The 24,075-nt window shown below is 53.7% G+C and overlaps 2 protein-coding genes across 4 annotated transcripts; one reads left to right on the top strand and one right to left on the bottom strand.

The window, feature by feature from the left end:
- The first annotated feature begins 2,520 nt into the window (after positions 1–2,520).
- On the top strand, positions 2,521–8,539 carry TRNP1 (TMF1 regulated nuclear protein 1). 2 transcript variants are annotated; one of them, XM_059690653.1, is made up of 2 exons: positions 2,521–3,508; positions 7,815–8,539. In XM_059690653.1, exon 1 carries the CDS (start codon positions 2,667–2,669, stop codon positions 3,357–3,359), a length of 693 nt encoding a protein of 230 aa, XP_059546636.1. In that variant the 5' UTR covers positions 2,521–2,666; the 3' UTR covers positions 3,360–3,508; positions 7,815–8,539. The 2 variants fall into 2 exon arrangements, with proteins under 2 accessions (XP_059546636.1, XP_059546638.1); XM_059690655.1 differs by lacking the exon at positions 7,815–8,539 and adding an exon at positions 5,803–7,765.
- Positions 8,533–19,772, bottom strand: TENT5B (terminal nucleotidyltransferase 5B). Of its 2 annotated transcripts, none has more exons than XM_059690651.1 (2): positions 19,337–19,772; positions 8,533–13,466 (listed from the first exon to the last, which is right to left on the bottom strand). In XM_059690651.1, exons 1-2 carry the CDS (start codon positions 19,595–19,597, stop codon positions 12,444–12,446), a joined length of 1,284 nt encoding a protein of 427 aa, XP_059546634.1. In that variant the 5' UTR covers positions 19,598–19,772; the 3' UTR covers positions 8,533–12,443. The 2 variants fall into 2 exon arrangements, with proteins under 2 accessions (XP_059546634.1, XP_059546635.1); XM_059690652.1 differs by lacking the exon at positions 19,337–19,772 and adding an exon at positions 18,969–19,004.
- Positions 19,773–24,075: the final 4,303 nt, after the last annotated feature.

Genomic DNA, 24,075 nt, shown 5'->3' with positions numbered 1-24,075 from the left:
TATCAGAGAATAGCAGGGAGATGAGCTATGACTTCGGGCTGGGTCAGATCTGTGTTTGAATTCTTGCTTGACCACTTATCTGCTGTGTGATCCTGAACAAGTCTCTACTTCACGGGGCTTTGGCTTCTCATCAGAAAGAAAAGGTTGCTCATGCTCCTTTCTTGCTTTCTTTTTTAAAAAAATATTTATATTGATTTCAGAGAGGGAGAGAGATACAGAAACATCAATGATGAGAGAGAATTATTGATCAGCTGCCTCCTGAAGGTGCACACTGGGGATCGAACCCACAACCTGGCCATGTGCCCTGACCGGAATCAAACTGTGACCTCCTGATTCATTGGTCAACACTCCACCACTGAGCCACGCCAGCCAGGCTATGCTCCTTTCTTTCTTTCTTTTTAAAAAAAATATATTTTATTGATTTTTTTTTTTTTTTTTTTTTTTACAGAGAGGAAGGGAGGAGAGAGATAGTTAGAAACATCGATGAGAAAGAAACATCAATCAGCTGCTTCCTGCACATTCCCTACTGGGGATGTGCCCGCAACCAAGGTACATGCCCTTGACCGGAATAAAACCTGGGACCCTTCAGTCCGCAGGCCGACGCTCTATCCACTGAGCCAAACCAGTCAGGGCCTATGCTCCTTTCTTATGTATGATGTGGGGAGATAGAGAACATTCATCCACTAAATAAAAATAGGCTGAGTATTTCTTCCTACTTAGAGAAAGGGCTTTCCCAAGGTCACCCAGATGGGCCCTGTGTGGGATTTTAACTGGTTGGTTCTCTGGATCTGGCTGGTGGTGGGGGTAATTCCTAGTCTTGTTCCCCTTATTCATCCCCCAGAAGTTGGGAGCAGTGATCTGCCTGCTTCAGATAAAACACCTGTCAATCTCCCCAGAGTGATGATGATGATGTGTGTGTGCTGCACAGGGAAAGACACAAGGTTTGATGACACAAAGGAGCTCATTCAAAGGGATCACACCATTAAGCAGGTCATTCCGTCTTACTGGGGGCAACCTGGTAACTCCTGAGCCTCCATTATCCCCATTGAACCCCTGTGAGTCCCAGAGGCCCTGTCTCCTTCACTGAACTTCCCTTCTCCTTCTTCCTCTGTGACCCTCTAGAACCAATGCACCCACTAAACTCCTCCCCCCTCCCTGGGCCGTCAGTCATTGAACCCCTCTTCTTGCCCTCACTGATCCCCTCTACTTGTCCTCCAGTGAGTCTCCACCACTCCTAGACACTGAACACCTCCTCCCTCACTCCTCCTAAGTCTTCCTTCCTTCACAGAGCCTGGTCCCCTCATGGATCTCTCTGTCCTCTCTGAGCCCCTTCTGAGCTGCCTCTCAGGAGCCCAGGTGTCTCGCCCACCAGTCCTAATCACTCAATCTAAGGCACCTGAAAGCATGGAGGGGGCGGCTCCCTGTTCTCTTCCACATCAAGCCCGTGCAGCTCCCCCATCTGCCTCCTCTTCAGCCTGGGCAATAATCACACTGGCCACACTTTTGGCGGGTCCCCCTGAGCCCAGGGTTAGCTGCAGTTCCCAGTCCCTCTGAACTAGTTTCTAGCCCTCCAGCCTCCGCCCCACCCATTACAGGGACTTCCCATCTCTGATGGCACCTTTAAAGGGATGGAAACGGAGGCAGGGCCCTGGCGTCTGGGCCAGTGTTTAGAGAGGGTATGGCAGGGTCATTTCTGTTCTGGGGGAAATGGGCAGGATGACAGTGTTCCTCCCCAGTGGCAGGAGGAAACCCAGGTATCTGAGCCCCCAGAGGGCGTACATGGCTGAGCTGCTCCCATCCAGTGGTCCAGATTCAGCGACCGACCTGCAATGTGACCTTGGGGAAGGCACCACTGTATTTTCTGGGTCTGTATCCCCTCTGTGTAAAGGCGTGAGATATCTCCTGGGAGCAGCAAACAGGAGCAGGAGCATGGGAAGAATTTTGCACACTGTGGGGTCGGGGGCTCCTCTGGTGGGTCCATCAAAGTTTGCGAAAGCCCAGAGGGACACAGCGGCAGCGCTGTAGTTTGTTTTGCAGGCGCAAAGGGCCTGCCTGATGGGGAACAAACCCTCTCCGATCCCTACCAGGACTCCAGTCCCCCCTCTGTGTTAATCTCTCCACTGCCCCAGGGAGATCGGAGGAGGGGGTCCTGGTGGGCCTTGTGGCGCAAAAGACCAGGCAGAACCGATTGGACCAAGGGGTGCGGTACGGGAAGGAGCACTGTGCAGAGTTAAGCCTCCTGAGTTCTAGTCCAGGCTCTCACTGTCACATAGGCAAAACCCTCCCCCAGGTGGAGACGGGAGTCCATGATTCCTAAGCACCAGCTCCCAGAGCTTATGACTCGGGGCCAAAACAGAGAAGATGGGAGAGGTGGTTGGAGACCGGATGCCCTAGCAGCAGAGCTGAGAGGGACGGAGGACGACCTAGAGGGTGTGGGCAATGTCGTGAACGGGCGGGGAAGAGGCGGGGCCAGAGCATGCCAGCCCTTGATTGGCTGCGCTGGCTAGCGCTCCGCCCGAATTCTATAAGAGGCACTGGCGGCTGGCGAGGCGCGGGTGCGGGGGCTGCGGCCGCTTCGTGTGCGTTCTTGACGTCCATCCTCCCCCGCGCAGGGGCGGCCGGCCTAACCCGAGGACCGACTGCAGCAGACCGCCGGGGGGCGGGGGATGCCGGGCTGCCGCATTAGCGCCTGCGGCCCGGGGGCCCAGGAAGGGGCAGCGGAACCTGGGTCGCCGCCGCCGCCCCCGCCCCGGGAGCCCCTGCCATCCCCTCAGCCCCCGCCCCCAACTCCGACCTTGACCCCGGCACCAACGCAGGCCTCGTCGCTGCCAGAGGGGACCCCGGCGTCGGAGGGCTTGGCCGAGGGGCAGGAGGTGCAGCGCTGGCGTCAGGGCGCTGACGGGGGTGCGGGGGCCACCGGGCCGGCAGGGGGCGCGGGCGGCGGCCCGGGTGCGGCGGGGTCCGGGGGGCGCGCCCTGGAGCTGGCCGAAGCGCGGCGGCGACTGCTGGAGGTGGAGGGCCGCCGGCGCCTGGTGTCGGAGCTGGAGAGCCGCGTGCTTCAGCTGCACCGCGTCTTCCTGGCGGCCGAGCTGCGCCTGGCGCACCGGGCCGAAAGCCTGAGCCGCCTGGGCGGCGGCGTGGCGCAGTCCGAGCTCTACCTGGCGGCGCACGGGTCGCGTCTCAAGAAGGGCCCGCGCCGGGGCCGCCGCGGCCGCCCGCCCGCGCTGCTCGCCTCGGCGCTGGGTCTGGGTAGCTGCGTGCCCTGGGGCGCCGGACGCCTGCGGCGGGGCCGCGGCCCGGAGCCGGATTCGCCCTTCCGCCGAAGCCCGCCCCGCGGCCCCGCCTCGCCCCAGCGCTGACCTCAGCGCCGCGACCCCTGGCCACCCGACAGGCCGTTGCCGAGGCGCGGATGGAGGACTGCGGACCGCGTCACTGACGCGGATGGATGGACTGGTCGGTCACAGGAGGAGACGGTCGGGCGGCCGGGGGACCAGTAAAGGAGGCTGAGGTGCGGTCTTAGCGGCTGGTGCTTCCGGGGGCGGGGGAGGATGGTGCGGGGGACCGGATCTCCCTTCCTGGGGGCGCCTGGAGCCCGCTGGGTCCCTAATAAAGTTGTCCACCTTCTGTTGCGGCCTCTCCCAGACCTGGGAAGCGAGGCGGTAGCACCAAGCCCCTATTGTAGAGATGGACAGATGGAGGGTGCTCAGACCCCAGGACGGTTTGCCAGCAAAGTTTGACCAGTTGGAGCCCGCTGCGCTGACGCAGCACTCCCTCTCCTCCCCTGCACCTGCATTGACTTTGCCGAGTCCCTTGGGGCTGTAAGGCGAGTCTTGCCCTTGAGGCTGCTGTTTTCTGACACCTCCTAGCGCCCTACCTTTGGGCGGACAGAATAATGAAGTCCCAAGATGGGGTGGGGGCTGGTACTGAGCTCTCTCCTAGGCCCCGGTTTTCCATTGGTGAGATGGCATCCCAGAGAGATTGAGGGGTTTCGTCCCACAATGCGGCAGCCCTTCCTCTTCTAGGAGAGGGTTTTTTCTCCTGCCCGCATGCAGCTCAGCTCAGAGTACAGCCTTAGATAACCAGTGTTTGGAAACTGCCTGAAGCCTCACTTGTTCTCTGAGGGACCCCTCCCCCCCAACTTGGCTCTAAAATGGCTCTGCCAGGGATGGAGTCAGGTAACATCTTTTAACAGGCCCAAGGGTGCAGGTATGTCATTGGCTTCTAGAAAGGGGGTCCTTAAAGGGCCAGACCTGAAATGAGCTCTGCTTCTCTTCCTGTCCACATGCCCTTCAGGCTCCCCTTCCCCGGCCCCCACTCAGCTGTGAATGGCCTCACTGCTGCTTTGCTGCTCACCAGCTGAGTTGACTGCAGCCTTCACCTCCAGGAAGGGCTGTAGTGAGGTTAACACAGGGCAGAGGTCTGAATTCTCCCCCATAAATCATGGAAGAATGGTTTATTCTCTTAAATCACACCTAGAAACAGCCAGGTGGAGTCAGGAGCTAATTTAAAGTCCTCATTTTGCAGAGTGGCAAGGTCACATGCCAGCAAAGGGACAGAACTAGATCCCAGGCTTTCTCTTCGTGTCTCTCCCTGCGTAGGGGCAGGGGCTAGAGAGAACCGATGTCCAGCTTGTCCATCATGTGACCTGGAACAACTCTGCCCCCTCTTTGGGCTGGTTTCCTCAGTCTCTCTCTGGATATAGCTGCCCCTCCTCATGTCAGGACTTGGGAATGGGGAGGTGGGGGTAGAATGAGAATGTCCGAGTCAAGGGAATCTGGTTTAATCTTAGAGTCCTGAGGGTCAGGTGTATTGCTCTGAAAGGCAGAGTCCCAGGGGCTCTCACCTGGCCCTCCATCCCCCACCAGCCTTTTCTTTCCCCAGGTACCAAACTTTTGGGTTGGTTTCTTAGCTAACAGCCAGGCCTTCCTGAACCCATTTTTAGCTGGGGAAGGAAAGTCCAGGGGAGGTCTCAGAGACTGAGGAGAGCTTGGGGACCAGGAGAGCAGTAGGTGGCCCTGACATCCTCTGGCCCCCCCAGAGAGGAGAACCTTCTGAAGCTACTCTGGTCTTTGGGGTCTGGAGGTGAAGAAAGGACAGTGACTTTGCAGGAGTGACGCAGTGAGGAGCTATGGCCACAGCACTGGGGTGTAGCCAGACTGTTTGTTTTCTGGGTTGCACAGAAGAGCACTTGGTCCAGAGAAGCTTTTAGCTAATGGTGTATAGTGCTCTGTGCCACCACAATTTTGCCTTTCTCTGGGATTTATTAGTAATCAGCTTTGTCCTGATTTGGAGGTGGAGGTGGGGGGAGGGAATTAGAGATGGTAGGAAATGGAGATGGTCCTGGAGTCACAGGCAGCTCTGCCTCCTCCCTCCACTTCCAGATGTCCCACTGCTTCCCACCAAGGACCTTGGCCATGTCACGTGGCGCTCAGTGGCTTGAACCCCAGCTCTTGGTTTAGTGCTCTGCCCACTACCCCCTCAGCCCAGGGCCTCCTCTAGGAAGCTCCATTTTCTTCTCAATCAACAAACATTGACATCTACTCAGTCCAGAGGCTCAAGAAGCAGCACTTAATCAGAGGGTGTCTGCTTTGAAGATTCTGTCTCCCAGTCCTCCTCTAGGCAGCCTTCCCTGACAGTCACCATCCCAGGGGACCCTCTGGGGGCTGAGCAATTTGTGGTGTTTAGAGGACTGTTTTTAGGCCTTCATAAATAAGTATAGCCTCTGATCAAGAAATTGATCCCCTTCCCTGTCCTCCCCCCACCCCCCCATGACTTCCTGAACACTTTCTTGATGGCCTCCAGCCCTGGGGACTGGACCTGTGCATTGAGGACATTATGGCTACCAGTGAATCTGCGATCTCAACAAAGGGAAATGAGGGAGGGAGGAGCCTTTCTTCAGGTTAATGCCTGGGGCTGGGGAACCAGTTCAGAGTTCTAGTCTGGAACCGGGTCTCCCCTGGGTAAGCCACTTCCCTCTCTTGGCTGGCCCTAGCCAAGTGAAGGCATCTCTGGGTGGTGCCACCAGAGGGCAGTGTGGGGCTGCTTCCCTGGGTACCTGGGCGTAGCCTGGTGCAGCTAGACTCCCAGTGTCCCCGCCCCTAACCAGCCTCCTGATTGGCAGAAGAGGGGTTAGGGGAGGTCACTTAGAGAAGAGGCTCAAAGGAAGCCTTCTGGTTGGGCCAGTCCCATCAGGAAAGACTTTCCAGGAAAGAGGCTGCCCCTGTTGATGATCACCAGGACTCACTTTGCTTCTCACAGATTCGTTACACTGAAAACTCAACAGACATTGATGAACACCCTCTCCCACTGCCACCTGGGGACCAAGGTGGCTTCCTAAAGATGAGGCTATGCCACAGTTCTTGGCTCAGGTGCTCCAAGCCTGCAAATGGGTGTCTCCAAGAGGCTCCTCCCTGACAGCAGCTCTGGAGAAAACTGGGGGCCCCGGCTTCTCAGGGCTGGAGAGGTCTTTAGAGCCAGCAGGGAAGGGGGTGTTTGGGAAAGCTGGGAGGCCCCTAGCCTATTTCTTCCCCCATTAGTGCTGACCAGCTGCACCATAGCCAGGAGTTATGGGAGAAGGAATCCTTGGTTCTGGAATAATACATTACCCGCCTCCTCTATGTGGCACTGTGCTAAGCACTTTACACCCACTATCCATTTCAATCCTCCTAACTATTCTGCAACGTAGGGGTTATTCCCATTTCCACAGGTGACTTGCGCAAGGTCATAGAACCTGTATGCGGGAGATCCCTTAACATCGGGCTATGTGACTTCATTTATCAGATGAGTGTGGGTGGATTCTGGGCTCTCACCTTTATGTCTGGGTCCAGTGATCCCTGGTTCTGGGAGAGATGTAATAAGATGCTGGAGGGGTAGCAGAAAGTGCCCCTCCCCAAGGTCTGGGCACACCCCCAGAGGCTGGCTCCCCAGCCTGGTTGTCTGGGTTCTGGGGGAAGGGATAGGGGTGAGTTAGGCTGAGTCAGCACACCTGGCTTCAGGCAAAGGCAGCCCAACTATGCTGAGGGCCTGTGCTTGCTTTGGACGGCTTCTTCCTTCCACACCTGGGCTAGGATGTTTGGTGCCAAGGAGAGCAAAGATCCTGGGATGGCAGAGGAGGAGGATGACAGGCTCCATAGTGGGGCAGAAAGTACCCCAGGCTTGGAACAAGACAGACCTGGGATTCTGTCCTGGCCTGGAACTTCTCCTCTGGGAGACCTTAGGCAAATAATTTACCTTCTCCCTGAACCATTTTCTGTGTGTGTGTGTGTGTGTGTGTGTGTGTGTGTGTGTGTGTGTGTTGGGCAGCTAGGGAGGAGATAGCTTCTGAGTATGAAATGAGTGGCCACACTAAGTGCCTAGCACATAGTGGAGCTCTGTACACATGTAATGGAGCAGATCTGCCCAGCTTAGGAGAAGCTGCCAGGACATAGCCCCCAGCAGTGTGGGCCTTTGCTTCTCCAGAGCATCACCATATGAGGAATCCCTGGAACCTCCCCGTCTCTCCACCATGGGCCCTGGGGAACTCCATAAGGGGAGAGATGGAGGAAGGGGCAGGCTTTTCATCCCAGGAACATTCCATTCTAGCTGCTCAGACCAGTGGGGATCCCAGCCAAGGACAAAGGCTCAAGGGAACCTCTGCTTACCCAAGGAGCCCCCACTCCTTCCAGGACAGGAGTCAATGGAGCCCAGTTCCATAATATTACCCCAGCACCTTCTCTCCATAATGGCCCCTCTTAAGGAGGTAGATGAAGGTTTTGGGTGGGGCTGGGTGGCTGTGGGGAAGAGGTCATTGAAAATCTTGAAATTGTTCTCTCCAGCTTCTCCCAGCAACTCTATGGATCTGAACTCCTGGGATTCTGTTCCTTCCCTGAGCACCTCCTCCAGGAAGACTTCTTCACTGGACCCTTCACAAGGCGGAGCCTCCGTACTTCACAAGGGCACTTGGTTTTGCAGAGACAGGGGCAGGATTCTGGGGACGTTCCTGTATGTGAATTTCTTTATGTATGCCACATTTGACTTTGGCTTATGTTGTACAATTGGAAGTCCCTGAGATGCAATCAGATTATTTAAGAGTGTAAGCAAACCTTTCCAATGTGAAAGTGAAAAGGATTTCTTTAAAAAATAGAGTCATCACTCTTAAACAAGTCACAACACGGCTTGGTAGCTGCCCTCGCTTCTCAGTCTAACAACTTGGAGACCTGTTTGAGGGAAACCAGTTTGAGAAATCCCTGTCGTCCTCATTCACTGTTCTTGCCCTGTCCCTGTGGGAACATGCCTGTGGCCCCTCAGAAACATGATCAGCTCTGGCTCCTGAGGGAACACACCTCTTTCTGAGAAAGAGGTAGTGGCTACATAGTTCTAAGCAAAGTTTTAAAGGAGAAAAGGAACCACACTTATTCAAATGTCCTGGTAATAGAGGGAAGAGGGTCACATTTACTCACCCACAACCCAGAACTTATAGAATTCTGCGAAATGAATGTATATTGAGTCAGTCCCCTGATTCATACATTCAGGAAGAATAAATTTCAATGATGTGAGACAACTGCATGTGGTTTTGAGTTTACTTTGCAAGTGTCCTTGCCAATTTTCCTTTATGTGTCTGTCACCACTCTTTAAGTTGGCAATTCCTCAAGCAGTTTCTGTTTAGTTTCATTTGACAGTCTTGGGACTGTTGACTGATTTGCAGACTGATTTCTTCCTTGACCTGGCTCAACGCTGACTCTCTCCAGGAAGTCTCCCCTGATGAAGACTGTGATGAGGAAGTTAGGGGTTGGGAATGCACATGTGAGATGTGTGACTGGGAGGGAGGTTGTGCATGTTCGTGATAACCTGGCAGCATACGACCATGCTGGCAATGGTATGCACCTGTTTGTCACTCAGGGTCCCAGCAGGAGACAGGCGCATTCAAACTGGGCAGAGGTTGAAAAGGGACTCTTTCCAAAGATGTGGGCATAAGAAATTAACGAGGAATGGTGCCCCTCTCAGGGGATAGCAAAAGTTGGAAGCCTTTACAACTCCTGGCTCTAAGATGGGGGAGGGAAGGAGAGGGCAAAGGGATGAGAGGACAGCTGTGTGGAGAGTCCCTGACAGGAGCAGTGGCCTGTGACTGAGATAGATGAGTAAGACAACCTGGTAGGGAGGGAACAGGGGAATAAATGCCCCATTCTTCTCCAATTTCCTGCTGGGGCCTCTCATTGGCCAAACCCAACAGGAAGGTAGGGAACAGGGAGTCACTGATGCACAGTTCCCAGAGGTCATCCTCCTCAGGGCAAAGAGCAGGGAGAAGGGTGGGGAGTGAGACTGGAGGGGCCAACACTTTGTAGCTGCTTGGGGGCATATCTCCGGTTCCCTAACGTTTACAGCAGGGCTTCTTTGCCCCTCTGGAGTCCCCCCACCTGCTGTGGTCATAAGGGGTGGGTGGGTTGTTACTTGGAGAGCACTGTGGGGAATGGGGCTTTCCTTCCTCACCCTTCCCCTCTCTGGCTCTGGGATTTCCAGTTCTTGATAACTGCCTGTCCTGGCATCTTACATGGCTGCAGGAATTGTCCACAAGAGAACAAGGCCAGCCACTGAGCCCGTGTTTTTCTCCCACCCACTGTCACACTCTTAAACATACTCACAGGAATGCCTGTTAGCACCACAGGCCTCACCACAAGTCATGGCTGTTGTCACATGTACATCAAGAAAATGTCTGTCTTGTCACATTGATACACTCTGCATAGTCATACATACAATGTCACAGAAATATAAACTCTGTCACTTGCCAACATGCCCTGTCACATATATGTATAGAAGACATACTGTCATGCTCTTCCATGGGACATCAGAGCGTAGGGGCAGGATGGTGCAGGGGTTAACAGCAAAGGCTTTGGAGTCAGACTAACTTCTCTGATCTTTCTGGTATTAGTTTCCTGGTCTGTGACATGGAGATAATCCTTACTCTTGTGGCATTGTGAAGATGAAATGAGGGGTACTGATCGGGGAGACCTAGCATAGTTTTGGCCTGGAGTAAAGCACTCTAGAAACAGTAGCTGTTACCGGGAACTCCTGTCTCTCTCCTGCTTCTCACCCCATGCAGGTTACACATGGACACTAGTGAGCATGTGCACCTGCACAAGGCCAGTTAGACACCCTTGGGCGCATGCGCCCTTCCCGCACATGCCTCCTGGGAACATGTGCACATTATCAGACAAGCTCCCTCTGCCTGAACACTCTTCCCCCGATCTGCATGGCTTGCTTTCCACTACCTTTAAATCTGTGCAATCAAATGTCACACTTTCGATGAGGCCCACCCTGACTTCTTTTAAAATTCGCAAAATCCAGCTATTCCACTCCCTTACCCTGCTGTGTATATTTTTGAGCATCACTGACCTTCTAGGACTATATAATTTAGTTTATGATCTGTAATCTTCAAGAGGGCAGGGATCTTAGTCTTGGGTTTGCTGACATATTCCCAGTCACTAGAACGCGTAGCTGGCTCACCGGGGGCTGACTGCCGGTATATGCACTGAAGTACTATTGGTTCCTGGCTTCTCACCTTCTGAAACAAACATATCCAGGTGAAGCCTGCACCCTGCCCTAACAAGCTAAGCCTCTGTGCTTCTACTGTGAGCATCCCCTATGTGCCCAAATCAGGAGCTGGGACAAACTCTGTCCCTCCCAGGACCTTAGTTAGGTGGGTATGGGCAGAGTGGAGACGGGAGCTATTTTAATCACCCAGCAAAGGAAGCCTTTCCACTCACCCTTCTAGCCATTTTGAGCCCAGCAGGGACCCATTGAGCAGGTGAGGTGGCTGGACTTACCCAGATGACCTGGGGCCTCCTCTGTGGCCTTGGGTGTGTGTTTTTTTCACTCTGGCTGAAACCATCAAAGCCACCACTTCAGAGACCACTAATGAGGATGAATGTGGATCAAAGGGGCTGGGTAAACAGTGGGAAGCGTCCAGGACCATGACTGGCTGATGCCCTGAGGGAAGAGCTCCTGGAGAGCTTGACATTCACTCCCAGACAGCCTTGTGTGGCCCCTGGTGATGGAAAGGAGATGACAAACCTGCTTAGAACAAGTTGGATGTGTCCTTTGCAACTTGGGGGGTGACAGAACCGGAGGACTGAGGGAACCTCTCCCAGATAGGGTGGCCAAACCTGGGCTCAAGCTCTGGGGGACCCTAGAAGTCCCCCAGTCTTAGCTGCCACTAGTGGAGATCGTCTCCAGTCTGGATTCACCCAACTTGTTTTCCACTTGCTTCCTGGGAAGGGATGGGGTGGAGTGGGCAGAAATGGGGTCAAGCAGCCCCGAGCACCACAGTGTGAGACCAGGTCCAGGATCATTTGGATTCTAGGTGGGAAACACTGAAATAATTACTCTTGACCAGGAGACTTGCTGAGGCAATGTGCAGGTGCAAGTCATACATGTAGACATGAGCTCCTAGCACAGTTGTCAAGCTGGGGCTGGTGTTGATGGAAGAAGGGGCGTGCCCTCAGCCACAGCCCAGGACTCAGACCTCACCCCACAAAGTCCCCTCCCACCATATAAGCCAGACTCAGGCTCGGGGAGGCAGTCACAGCCCCACAGCCATGGAAGGTCCTTCTCCCAGGAGAAAGCATGGTGCTAGGCTCAGTGTAGACAATTTTTATTGGCAGGTGTTAAGAGTGCAGAGGCGGGGCATGGTTCTCCTCCACCAACTGAGGACCCTGTAACCAGACCAGTGGGGTGGGAACACTTGACTGTGGCCAATTTGGGCCCTGTACCATCCTAAGACAAGCTCCCAGGCAGGAGGGCTCCTCGTGACATGGGGGAAGGGAGCAACACCCTGGAAGGGTCTTGGGCTGTGTCCTACCCCAGGCCACTTGGCCCTGTCCACCACATACCTTGACTGTTCAAGTTGGGAGTGTTAGGGGACTGGGCCAAACATATCCCTCTCCAGGTATCCGTCTCATGCCTCCCCTTCCCTCCCCAGTGATTAGCCAGGTTGGACTACTAGGCCTGTGAGTGGCCCAACCTGACCCAAAGTGACTAGTTCCCATAATGCACCATATTTTAGCCATTGTGTGGGCTGCAGACCCTTGGGGCTGCTGGGCTCACTATAGGCTGGCCCTAGCCAAAAAGACCCTTCTTAGGCCATAGAAATCAACCCACGATGATGGACATTGAGACTAACACCCCAAACATGCTTTGTCTCCTAAAGGCAATTAACCCCCAAGACAAACAGCTCCTGCACCCCACAAACATGTTAGTCTAAAAGTGTGCTGCAATAAGCAGAACCCCAGCTTGGCCGTAAGCCCACAGAGGCCTCACTCAAGGAGTCTGATCTGTTAGTCGAAGGCCCAACCCTGTAGCAGTGCTGGGCCACCTGGCACAGGCTGCCTGTCTCTGGTCATGCCCTCCACACAGGCCTTGAGGCCCCACTCCATCTGGGGAGACCCAGTCTCTCCTGACCAGGGTCTCAGTCAGTTACAAGGCAGCCAGGTGGGATAGCAGGAGTGGGTCCAGGCCAGCAGAGGCTGCACAGGGGTCACATAGTAATTGAAAGTGGCAGGCACAGCCCCATCAGGGCCTGGAGGGCGCCAGGCCAGGGCAGCGGCAGCAGCTGGGCCCTGCTCAGCCAGAGCCTGGAGTGCCATGGTGGCGATGAGGTCCAGTGTCTGGCGACGCTCGTGGCTCATGAGGCACACAGTGCTCTCGTTGACCACCTGATGCAGTGTCACCAGGCAGGCGTAGCGGCGGGCTGAGTCGGCCCCGCTGAAGTGGGCCTCCAGGTAGCGCTCCAGGGTGCGCTGCTGCTCCACCAGGTCCGGGAAGTCAATGAAGAACCGGGAGCACATGTAACGTTGCAGGGCGCGCACGTCGGTGCTGGGCTGTGGCCGGAAGCCACGCACCAGGAGGTGGCAGTACTTGAGGAGGCCGCCGCCGCGGATCTCTTCAGGGTTGCGTGTGGCGATGACTCTGTGCCGCAGGTGCTCCAGGGCTTCGCTGAAGTCCCCGTACAGGCTCTCGCCCGTCACCGTTGGATGGAAGGCCTCAGACATGGGCGTGGATGAGCACTGGCCGAAGAGCAGCAGGGAGTCCAGCATGATCTGGAAGGAGTCTACGCTGAACTCGAACTGGCGCCTGACCGAGTCCACAAATTTGAGCTCCATGTTCTTGCCGCTCTTGTTGGACAGCGAGATGAGGCTCCAGCGGTCCGTGTCTGTGCACACTTTCACCAGCTTCTGCACGTAGGCCTCCTTGAGTGTCAGTGGCGTGATCTTGGCCCGGCTCACGCCAGCCGGCAGGAAGTCCAGCAGGCAGGCCAGCACCACCTCCTTGGTCAGCTGGAAGGATGCCTCGCTGCGCAGGTCCACGCGGAACACTAAGTCTAGGTCCTTATAGCCCAAGCCATTCTCGGGGTGCAGCACGTGGCTGGCAGCTGAGCCGTGTAGCCGCACACCATGCACACGCAGTCCCTGTTCTTCTAGGCTGCTGCGGACGACCTGTGGAGGGGACGGCAGGAAGGAGAGGTGTTAGGAGCTTGTCCCCCGTTCCCAGGTCTGCTATGGGCTTCCAGGTAATAGTGATAATAATATCAACCACTGTTGACCACTTATCAGCTGTCGTGCCTTTGGAAAGACGTTTAACTCTCTAAGCCAAACTTCTCTAAGTTAGAGAATGGCCTATTTGGAGGAAAGCCTCAGAAAGGACAGCAATAACAAAAAATGCAAGCATAGAATTTACTAAAAGCCAGGTACTGATCTAAGCACTTTATACATTAGGATATAAATTCACGTAATTCTCACAATAACTCTGTGAGGTAGGTACAAATATCCCCACGTTACAGATGGGGAAATGGAAACACAGAGGGGCCAAGTAACTTGCCCAAGGTCACCCAGCTGGTGAATGCAGAGCTGGGAATTAAACTCAGAGTCCATGTCTTAACCACTATGCTATCCTACTTTTCTAAAACTGTAAGTAAAACAGTTTTGTGTCAGGCATAATGCTAATTGCTCAAATGTGTTTGGAACATAATTGTTAGTTCACATTCATTACTACATTATTCCTCCCAATAATTCTATGTTTGAGTATTATTATTCCAATTTACAGATGGGGGACCTGAGGCACAGAGAGGTTAACAAACACATCCAAGGTCAGAGAGTGGCCAGGGTGAGACTAGAACCCATGTCAGTTGGATTCTCAAATCCATGCACGCTCTTTTGACTCTGAGATCCACATCTTAATTCATCTTTACAAGATCCCGGTGAGGCAAATATTATACTCATTTTACAGATGGGGAAACTGAGGCTTACAGTGGTGAAATATCTAGGGGAAGCCATTCAGAAATGGCAGGCCTGGCAGTTAAAACCCAGAACCTTTCCACTCTTAGAAAGCCTCCCCGAACAAGTGGGAAGAGATGTAGCAGATCCTATCTGCTGACACAGGGACATGACAGGCAAACCTACAAGTCATCTTAAACCTGCTCCTCTAGCCAGAGGCGTCTTCCCAGGCCTAGGACCAGGTGGGGAGAAGAGGGGAGCTGGGCTGGACACTCAGAGACCCAGAGTGCTTCACACACTGTCCTGAAAGTGACCAGGCAGCATTCCTACCCTGAGTGATTCTGCAGCCCTTGTTGCCAGGTCAGCGCCTGCCGCCTGCTGGAGGGGCTGCCCTCCTAGCTCAGGAGGAATTACTGTAAAGAATGCATCTAAGTGCTGAGGAGGCAAGATGCAGTGGAGCAATCTGAGGCGGGCGGCTCCCTCCAGGAAGGCTTCCGGGAGGAGGACCTTGACCATGGGCAGGTATTTTCATGGCTATGGGGAGTGAGCAACTGGCCATCAAAAACTTGCGAGAGGGTGAGGGGGACGCTGGGGGAGGGAAAGAGGAATATTAGATGCCAGGCACTAGACCTTACCGGGATCTATAAGAGAGGTCTTTATGATCGCTAAGTTATAAATTGGGATACTGAGGCTCACAACAGTGAAGTCACCTGCCCAAGATAAGTCTCTGAGTTTAATTCCCAGCTCTGCATTCACCAGCTGGGTGACCTTGGACAAGATACTTGGCCCCTCTGTGTTTCCATTTCCCCATCTGTAACGTGGGGATATTTGTACCTACCTCACAGAGTTATTGTGAGAATTACGCGAATTTATATCCTAATGCATAAACCTTCAAATCCAGGTATGACTGACTCCAAAGCATAACCTCTTTCTACCGCATTACCATTTTCCACGGTTCAGAGGGAGCAGAGACCAGAAACTAGGGTTCTAATCCTCCTTCCCTCTTAAAATTTCAAAGCGAGGCCAAAGCTTCCAGTCACTGAAGCCCAGAGTCAGAGTAGTCACGAGCAGGAGGTTAGGGTTGGGGAATGCCTTGGCCAGACAGGCAGGGGAGGCTGGAGGTAAGGAGCCACTTGCTGCAGTCCAGCCTGTGGGACTTCTAACCCACACCCTGGCAGCTGTATCCATGTAGGTCCAGGAGAGAAATGGCCAAAGACTTTGTCCCAAGGACCCTGGTCAGGCCTGCAGAGCAGACCAGCCCCCTCCCATGTCCCATTAGAGCTGACTAAGCCTTACTCAGTGCCAGCTCCTGCTCCCAGGCGATGCCCACCCCAGGGCATGGCATCTGGCCTGGTGAGTAGGTACCAGTACCCTTGTTAAATCTCCTGCGTCAGGCCATGGGGTTGGCTGTGTCAGCCAGCCAGAGGCTGTTGTCTCTTTCCCAGGTGTGACTACAGCCAGATACTGCCACACCCAAGGACTGCAGGGCAGCTTGGAGCCTCCTGAATCAGATGAGGGGGCAGTGGCTACACCCTCCTTTCTCCTGTGCCAAGGCCTTCCCCAGAAGGCCCCCACCATACACACCAGCACTCCCACCACTCTGCTCCCAGGCCACTGCTGAGACCTGCAGGGAGACCGTAGGTGCTGCCAGATAGCAGGCTTATAAAAATTCAGAGCCATCTAATGTAAGTCCTAGGGCTGCAGCTGAGAGATAAGATTGTGACCTTGACAAAGGACTTTTCCAAGGTCACACAGGCAATAAATGGCTGAACTTAATTAGCACCAGGCTTCCCAGAGGGCAGGGACCTCTTACAGAAGAGTGGGCCCCCTAGCCCAGGTACAAGCAAGAACTGTATTTCTTGCTGCTCAGATTGCTGTTGTAGGCGAAACCTTGCAGGGGGGAGGGGAGAGGGTGGGGAGACGGGGGAATAGGGAGAAAGATTCTAATTCTAGAACTGTGGGGAAACCCAGCACTGGTAAGAAGCCCAAAGTCAATAACCAGCGCCCCCACCACACACACACCAGCACTCCCACCACACACACCCAGCGCCCCCACCACACACACCCAGCGCCCCCACCACACACACCCAGCGCTCCCACCACACACACCCAGCGCTCCCACCACACACACCCAGTGCCCCCACCATACACACCAGCACTTCCACCACACACACACAGTGCCCCCACCACACACACCCAGCACTCCTACCACACACACCCAGCGCCCCCACCACACACACCCAGTGCCCCCACCACACACACCCACCCAGTGCCCCCACCATACACACCAGCACTCCCACCACACACACCCAGTGCCCCCACCACACACACCCAGTGCCCCCACCACACACACCCAGTGCCCCCCCAGCGCTCCCACCACACACACCCAGCACTCCCACCACACACACCCAGCACCCCCACCACACACACCCAGTGCCCCCACCACACACACCCACCCAGTGCCCCCACCACACACACCCAGTGCCCCCACCACACACACCCAGTGCCCCCCCAGCGCTCCCACCACACACACCCAGCACTCCCACCACACACACCCAGTGCCCCCACCACACACACCCAGCACTCCCACCACACACACCCAGCGCCCCCACCACACACACCCAGTGCCCCCACCACACACACCCAGTGCCCCCACCACACACACCCAGTGCCCCCCCAGCGCTCCCACCACACACACCCAGCACTCCCACCACACACACCCAGCACCCCCACCACACACACCCAGTGCCCCCACCACACACACCCACCCAGTGCCCCCACCACACATACCAGCACTCCCACACACACACCCAGCGCTCCCACCACACACACCCAGTGCCCCCACCACACACACCCAGTGCCCCCACCACACATACCAGCACTCCCACACACACACCCAGCGCTCCCACCACACAAACCCAGTGCCCCCACCACACACACCCAGCGCCCCCACTATGCACACCCAGCGCCCCCACCACACACACCCAGTGCCCCCACCACACATACCAGCACTCCCACACACACACCCAGCGCTCCCACCACACATACCAGCACTCCCACACACACACCCAGTGCCCCCACCACACATACCAGCACTCCCACACACACACCCAGTGCCCCCACACACACCAGCACTCCCACACACACACCCAGTGCCCCCACTATGCACACCCAGAGCTCCCACCACACACTTCCCAACCGCTTGTGAAGCTGCCAGCTACAGATTCCTGGCGGAAGATGGACTCTCTTTCCTGTGGAGGCAATTGTACAGGCCAGGTGAAGGCACCTGTTCCCTTTGGATTCTAGAACCAGAAAGGGTGTTGGAGAGCAGTCCAATCCATCCCCATTGAACAGATAGGAACACTGGGTCCAGCAGAGGAAAGAGACAACAGTACAGGTCCTAAAGCCAGATGTTCGACCTTCCAGTCCAGCTCTGAAGTCTCTGCTGCCCTCCCCACCACAGCAGGCAGCTCCCTGTTCTGTGCCATCTCTGGCCCTTGTCTAGGAGGACATTATATACTATTATCACATTGTAACATCAGCTCCCCCACTTAGCTGGGAGGACCTGGAAGCAGGAAGGCTAGGTCCCAGTCATATCTATGCTCCCCCTAGGGTTCCAAAGAGGGCTTGGCACCGAGCTGGCACCCATAAAGGCAGTTTGGATCATATTGGTACTTCCCACCCAGGGCACCTCTTGTCCTTGCAGAGGGAAGCTGTCCCACTGGGCTCCTCACTTCCTTCCCCATTCCTGAAGCAACAGTCCTGGAGGTTCAGAAGTTGGGGCCCCAAGGTTGACCTGACTGTCCCGGGGAGAAAAGCCTCAACTGGTTTCCTAATTACCCCATGACAGAGGGCAGCGGAGGCATGCCTCTGTGAGGCGCCATGGGCTGCACATGAGTCAGCCCTGGAGAATCTGCTCCCACCCTTTCCCATTCCTCAGAAGGGAGGGCAAGGTTAATCCCCCAGCGAGCACCCCTGCCCTTCTGTGGAAGCTAAGGCTTCACCTCGCTTGTCAGCTACTGCCCCAGAAAGCCCATCTCTGGTAGGCATGTGCAGGAATTGTGGATGATTTTCTGGTTTCTGCTTATTCCACAGACCTACACGTTGAGTCTTGGGAACTGGGGAAGGAGTGAAAACACCTTGTACCTGCAGCAGTGGCTCTGGGTTTGATATTCACTTATTTAGGTCGTCTTAGGCAGCTCATCTGTGGGGCCTCAGCTTCCCCAGCTATAAAATGGGGACAACAGTGACCATATTCTGGTATTTCAGAGCATGACAGTGCCTGGTCTAAACAGATGAAAGAGCAAATTTAGGGTTGCTGAAGGTCACGTGAAGGGAAGAGGAGTCTGAGGAAGAGGAGAGGGGTTGCCAGAATTCTCTTCTGCTCGTCAGTACAGAAATGGGGCTTGGGATTTGGGCTGACACTCATTTCCAGTCTTGGGAAGGGGAAGAAACACCTAAACTGGACACCCGAGGTTGCCTCCCAGCATGCAGGCATCAGGTCTGGCCTGGTGCTTAGCTAACCCCTCCTACCACAACCCAGCTGAGAGGGACTCCTTGTCCACATAATAGCTAGAGGGCTCTTGTGGTAGCAAAGGGCTGTGGGAGCACAGGACAGAGTCTGCCCCCCAGAACTTTGAGAGAGGGAAGGAATGAGAATGAGGCCCAGGAATGATGATTTGGGGATGAAAAGAACCATTTTTGGATGCAAGAATGTATACCTACCCACCCAGGGCTGCCTGGCATCTTTTGTCCTTGGAGGCAGGACTGTTCTTCCCCAACTGCTGTGTCTCTCCTCATCCTGTTCTCCTCTCCAAGCCAGGGCCTGGGTGAACAGTCCGGGAGGCATCCGGACTCCCCAGGGGCGGGGGAAGGGAAAGCCAAGTGGGGAGGGACTATGAGGCGCAGGGGAAAGGGAGTATGGTCTACTATCAATGCTGTGCGATTTTGTTACAGCCCCTGTCCCTCTCTGAACCTCATTTCCCCTAGCTGTCGAGCGAATCGAACAGACTCCGGGTTCCTTCCAGCCGCGAGGACCTCAGGATAGAGACCCCAGCCTCCCCCCCCCCCCCCCCCCCCCAGCGCCCTCTCACCTGCACGATCTGCCGGGGCTGCACGCTCAGCGTTGGAAAGTTGCCGCGCCCGTGAATGGGGATTGGCTCGCTCAGGAGCGCGTCCAGCCGCTTCACCTGCGGCCAGCCTAGCCCACTCAGGTGCGGTCCGAGGGAGGCTGATGCGGCTCCCGGGTCGGGGCCGCCGCTTGCCTGGGCGGCCGTGGCCACCGCCGAGGCTGCAGCCGTCCCTACCAGCGCAGCCGCCCGGTCCGAGCGCTCCACTCCGTTCTCCGGCATCATTAGCCCGGCCCGGGACCCCGACGGCAGAAACCCGGGATGGTTAAGGGGAGGAGGGCGAGGAGAGCGGATGAGCCGGGTCCCAGGCGGGAGGCGCGGCTGCAGGGACCGCACGGCAGCGACGGCGAGGCAACCCCAGGGCACACCTGTGACAGCGGCGACCTACCGACCCTAAAGCTCGTTGCTTCGGACCCAGTTGACTTTTATAGGCCGCGGGCGACATGCCCATTGGTCCCGGTAGCTGTCACACAGCGGGAGCATCTCTCGACAACCCTACCATTGGTCAGAAGAGCCATGGAGATTCTGATTGGCTGGAAGGCACTCCTCCGCCCTGCCCTCCTTCTCGGCTGAATTCCCTGCTTTGGTCCTTCAAGAACTTCTGTTCTCGGTGATTGGCCCCAGCGGAGCCGGCCCTGACCCTGGACTTAAAGGGATTGCGCTCTGTAGGGGCGGACGGGAGGGAGTTTGCGGTGGTTTGTAGCGGAGTCCGACCACTAATGTTCCAGGTGTTTCTGTTTGTTTTTGGCGCTGGAAGGAATTTATAAATCACCTGGCCTGGTCCTAGTCATCCACTATTTTCAGAAGCCCAGAGAGATCGCGCTGTTTGTTCAACTCTACACAGCGCTCCTCTGCTTTCCCGCAATCTTCCACCGTTGGAGAAAGGTAACAAACTCAGAATATACCGAGGTAGGGATTTTTTTTTAATATATTTTATTGATTTTTTACAGAGAGGAAGGGAGAGAGAGAGTTAGAAACATTGATGAGAGAGAAACATCGATCAGCTGCCTCCTGCACATCTCCCACTGGGGATGTGCCCGCAACCCAGGTACATGCCCTTGACCGGAATCGAACCTGAGACCTTTCAGTCCGCAGGCCGACGCTCTATCCACTGAGCCAAACCGGTTTCGGCGAGGTAGGGATTTTTAACGCACTCTCTTGATTGTCCCTTGTCAATTGTCCCTTGTTACAGCCTGGCCAGCCTTAAAGTCCAAGTTCAGAGAAGGGGAAACACTGCTTGGAGAAGGGAGGTACCTGCCTGACTCCCCAAGGTCACACAGCACCGAACAAGTCGGGCCTTTGTGCTGGCTCTGGGCCGTAGAGTATGTGGGCGCATGCGCATTCCACTACACTTGCACAAACCCAGGGCCTTTATGGAGGATGGAAGGAAGCTGGAACTGGGAGGTTGGTTTTCCTGACCCAGCGTCTCAGGCCCTTCTGCAGCCCCGTCTGCAGGGGCTTCTTGGTGGCTGGCAGAAAACTCTCCTGCCAGCCTGTGCTCAGCCTTCTCAGGTCCTGTGCTTCCTTAAGCAAGTCACCAACCCCCCTCAGTCAGTTCCTCATCTGCCCCAGAGAAGGTGGTCAGTAACTATTTTTGAAGCTTTGATTTATATATAGTTGGCCAAAGATTATTTCAATATGACCGGTGAAAATATATAAGACGAAAAGAGAAAAAATAAAAAATATAAGACATTTCAGATAGTGCTAAGAAGAAAATCAAATAGGGTAATGAAGAGGGAGCAACCATGTATGTATGTGAAAAAAGAGAGAGATAGTGAGAAAGATAACTGGGGAGATCGATTACATCATTAGATGGTGTAATCATGGAAGGCCTCCTTAATGAGGTGACATTCCCATTGCTTCTGCTGGACTGACTTCTGCCCTATCTCCCCCCTGCTTGTTCCTAGACAGTCAGGGCAGCAGAGAGGGTGCTAAGCCACACATTCCTAGAACCTTGACAGTCATTTTGTTCACCCTCTTTGCACTTTATAAATGGGAAAATTGGGGTATTGGGGTCCAGAAAGTAGAAGGGATTTTCCCCAGGAAGACTGGATGGGGCTGGAACTACATAGGGGCAGGGCCTTGTGAGAGTGGCCTGGTGCTGTGACCACCCCACACATTTGAATCAAGCTCTCTAAGGAAAGGCACAGATTTCTTTTCCTCTTTCCTTCTATTGGCACTAGGAAGAGCAATTAACAAATTCATGTACTGTCAATCGCCATACTGTAGACACCTCTATTCCCAAAGGTAATTGGTCCAATGTTTGCCCAATCACAGGACATAAACATCATTGTGATGGGAGTGGGGTGACTTGAGGTTATAGGAAGAGGAGAGAGAAGATGACAGAGAAGGGGTGGGAGAGAGAGAGAGAAGGGGTATACTCAATACAGTTTTTCTTTTTCACCAAAAACAAAATTTAATTGTCCTAATGAATGGCTGGGTTACATACACTCTGAAAAGTCCAACTGGCTTTCAAATGTTATATATGAGTCTTTCTCCCCTGTACAAATTTCACATATTCATTCTTTGATTGATTTTAAAAGGGAACTTAGTTTCTATGATCATTGAGTCTTTGTGACATGAGTAAGACACTTTCCCTATCTGGACCTGTTTCCTATTTTGTAAAATGGGAATGAAATAGGAGTCAGTCTCTTCCATTCACATCTTCTATGATTTAAGGTAGTTGGAAGGGAAAAGGAGTTCTGGGGAGAGTCTTGGTCCCTACATTGCCTCCTCCTCAGCTTTGGGTTGCCAAACAAGAGCTTGGAATCACACTAGGCACTAAACTTTTTTAAAAAATATTTTTTTATTGATTTCAGAGAGGAAGGGAGAGGAGATAGAAACATCAATGATGAGAGAGAATCATTGATCAGCTGCCTCCTGCATGCTCCCTACTGAGGATCAAGCCCGCAACCCTGGCATGTGCCCTTGACCGGAAGTGAACCCAGGACCCTTCAGTCCGCAGGCCGATGCTCTAACCACTGAACAAAACCAGCTAGGGCAAGGCACTAAACTTTTGATACAGGAGCGGTCTCTCACTTCACCCGTATAAAGTGTACAAGTCAATATTGATTTGTATACTCACGGAGTTATTCAACCAATGCCATAATTGATTTTAGAACATTTTTATCACCCCCTATGGAAACCATGTCCCCTTTAGCAGTCACTCCCCCATTTTTTCCCAACCCCCTCAGGTCACAGTCCTAGGGAACCACTAAACTATTTTCTGTCTCTATGTAGATTGGCCTATTCTGAACATTTCATATACATGGAATCATATAATATGTGGTCTTTGCAATTTGTCTTTTTTACTCAGCATAATGTTTTCAAGGTTCATCTATGTTGTAGCATGTATTAGTATTTCATTTTTTCTTGATCTGTTCATTGGGTCATTATCACCTACACTCAGGGCGGCTTAAAAGTCGATGCCAACATGTAGTCAGCACTCAATCATGCTTGCCCTCACAGAAACAGGGCTAATTGGCTAATTTGGAGCAAGATTCAGACAAGTGGTGTTTTTTCTTCCTTTTTTTTCTTTTCTTTTTTCAGCACAGGAAGGGTGTAGAGCAGCGGTTCTCAACCTGTGGGTCGCGACCCTTTTGGCGGTCGAACGACCCTTTCACAGGGGTCGCCTAAGACCATCCTGCATATCAGATATTTACATGACGATTCATAACAGCAGCAACATTACAGTTATGAAGTAGTAATGAAAATAATTTTATGGTTGGGTCACAACATGAGGAACTGTATTTAAAGGGCCAGAAGGTTGAGAACCACTGGTGTAGAGAGAAGGAGATCATAGAGAATGAAGCTCTGAGAGAGAATCAGAGGGCTCAGGGCAAACTCTGAAGGACAGAGAGGGACAGCAGAGGGTAGAGCTGTGAGCAGGGCACTCCTGGGTTTCACCTCACTCAGGTTCCAGGCAGTTCACAGGGCCCCTCCCTGTCCCCCTGCTCCTCTGAGCCTGTGCAACCCTGTGGGGAGGCAGGTGGAGATGACTGATGATAAAGCCCATTTCATGGGTGAGGAAACTGAGGCTTAGGCAAGCAGGGCAGAGGTGGTGGGAGTCTCTCCTGCCTCAGCGCTAAGGATGTCTGTGGCTTAGGCAAGCTCCTTGCAGGGAGCAGGCCTAAGCTGTCAGTTGGACATCCCCTGAAGGCTCCTGTACTCAACCCCCCCACTACCTTAAATCATAGAAGATGTGAATGGAAGAGACTGACTCCTATTTCATTCCCATTTTGTCTCATCTCCTCTGCTAGAGTAGAAGCTTCTCAGGCTCAAGGGCTGCTCGCTCCTATTTTATCCCCTCAAGGCTGATGCCAATAAAAACAGGAGTGGCTGCTCATCAGTGATTCCCAGTCCCAGCAGACCCCACCTCTCTTTTTAACAAGTATCTTGCAATATCTTCTTCCCTGTAATGAAATGCAATTCACAGATAATAGATACTAATTATACACTCCTAATATTTTTTGGAGGGGAAATGAAGATAATGCTATAACTGAAATGTAAAGAAGAAAAAGGAAGATAATCTGTCTTTTTATGGTTTATTTTTTCATTGAGATATAATTGACATATAATGTGTTTCAGGTGTACAATGATTCCATATTTGTATATATTGTGAAATGATCACCACAATACGTCTAGTTATCTGTCACCATATAGTTACAATTTTTCTTGTGATAGAGAACTTTTAAGATCTGTTT

The sequence above is a fragment of the Myotis daubentonii genome, chromosome 3 (assembly GCF_963259705.1).
Source record: "Myotis daubentonii chromosome 3, mMyoDau2.1, whole genome shotgun sequence".
Lineage (NCBI taxonomy): Eukaryota > Metazoa > Chordata > Mammalia > Chiroptera > Vespertilionidae > Myotis > Myotis daubentonii.
The sequence above is the reverse complement of the archived record's forward strand: the minus strand, read 5'-3'. Positions and strand labels throughout refer to the sequence as shown.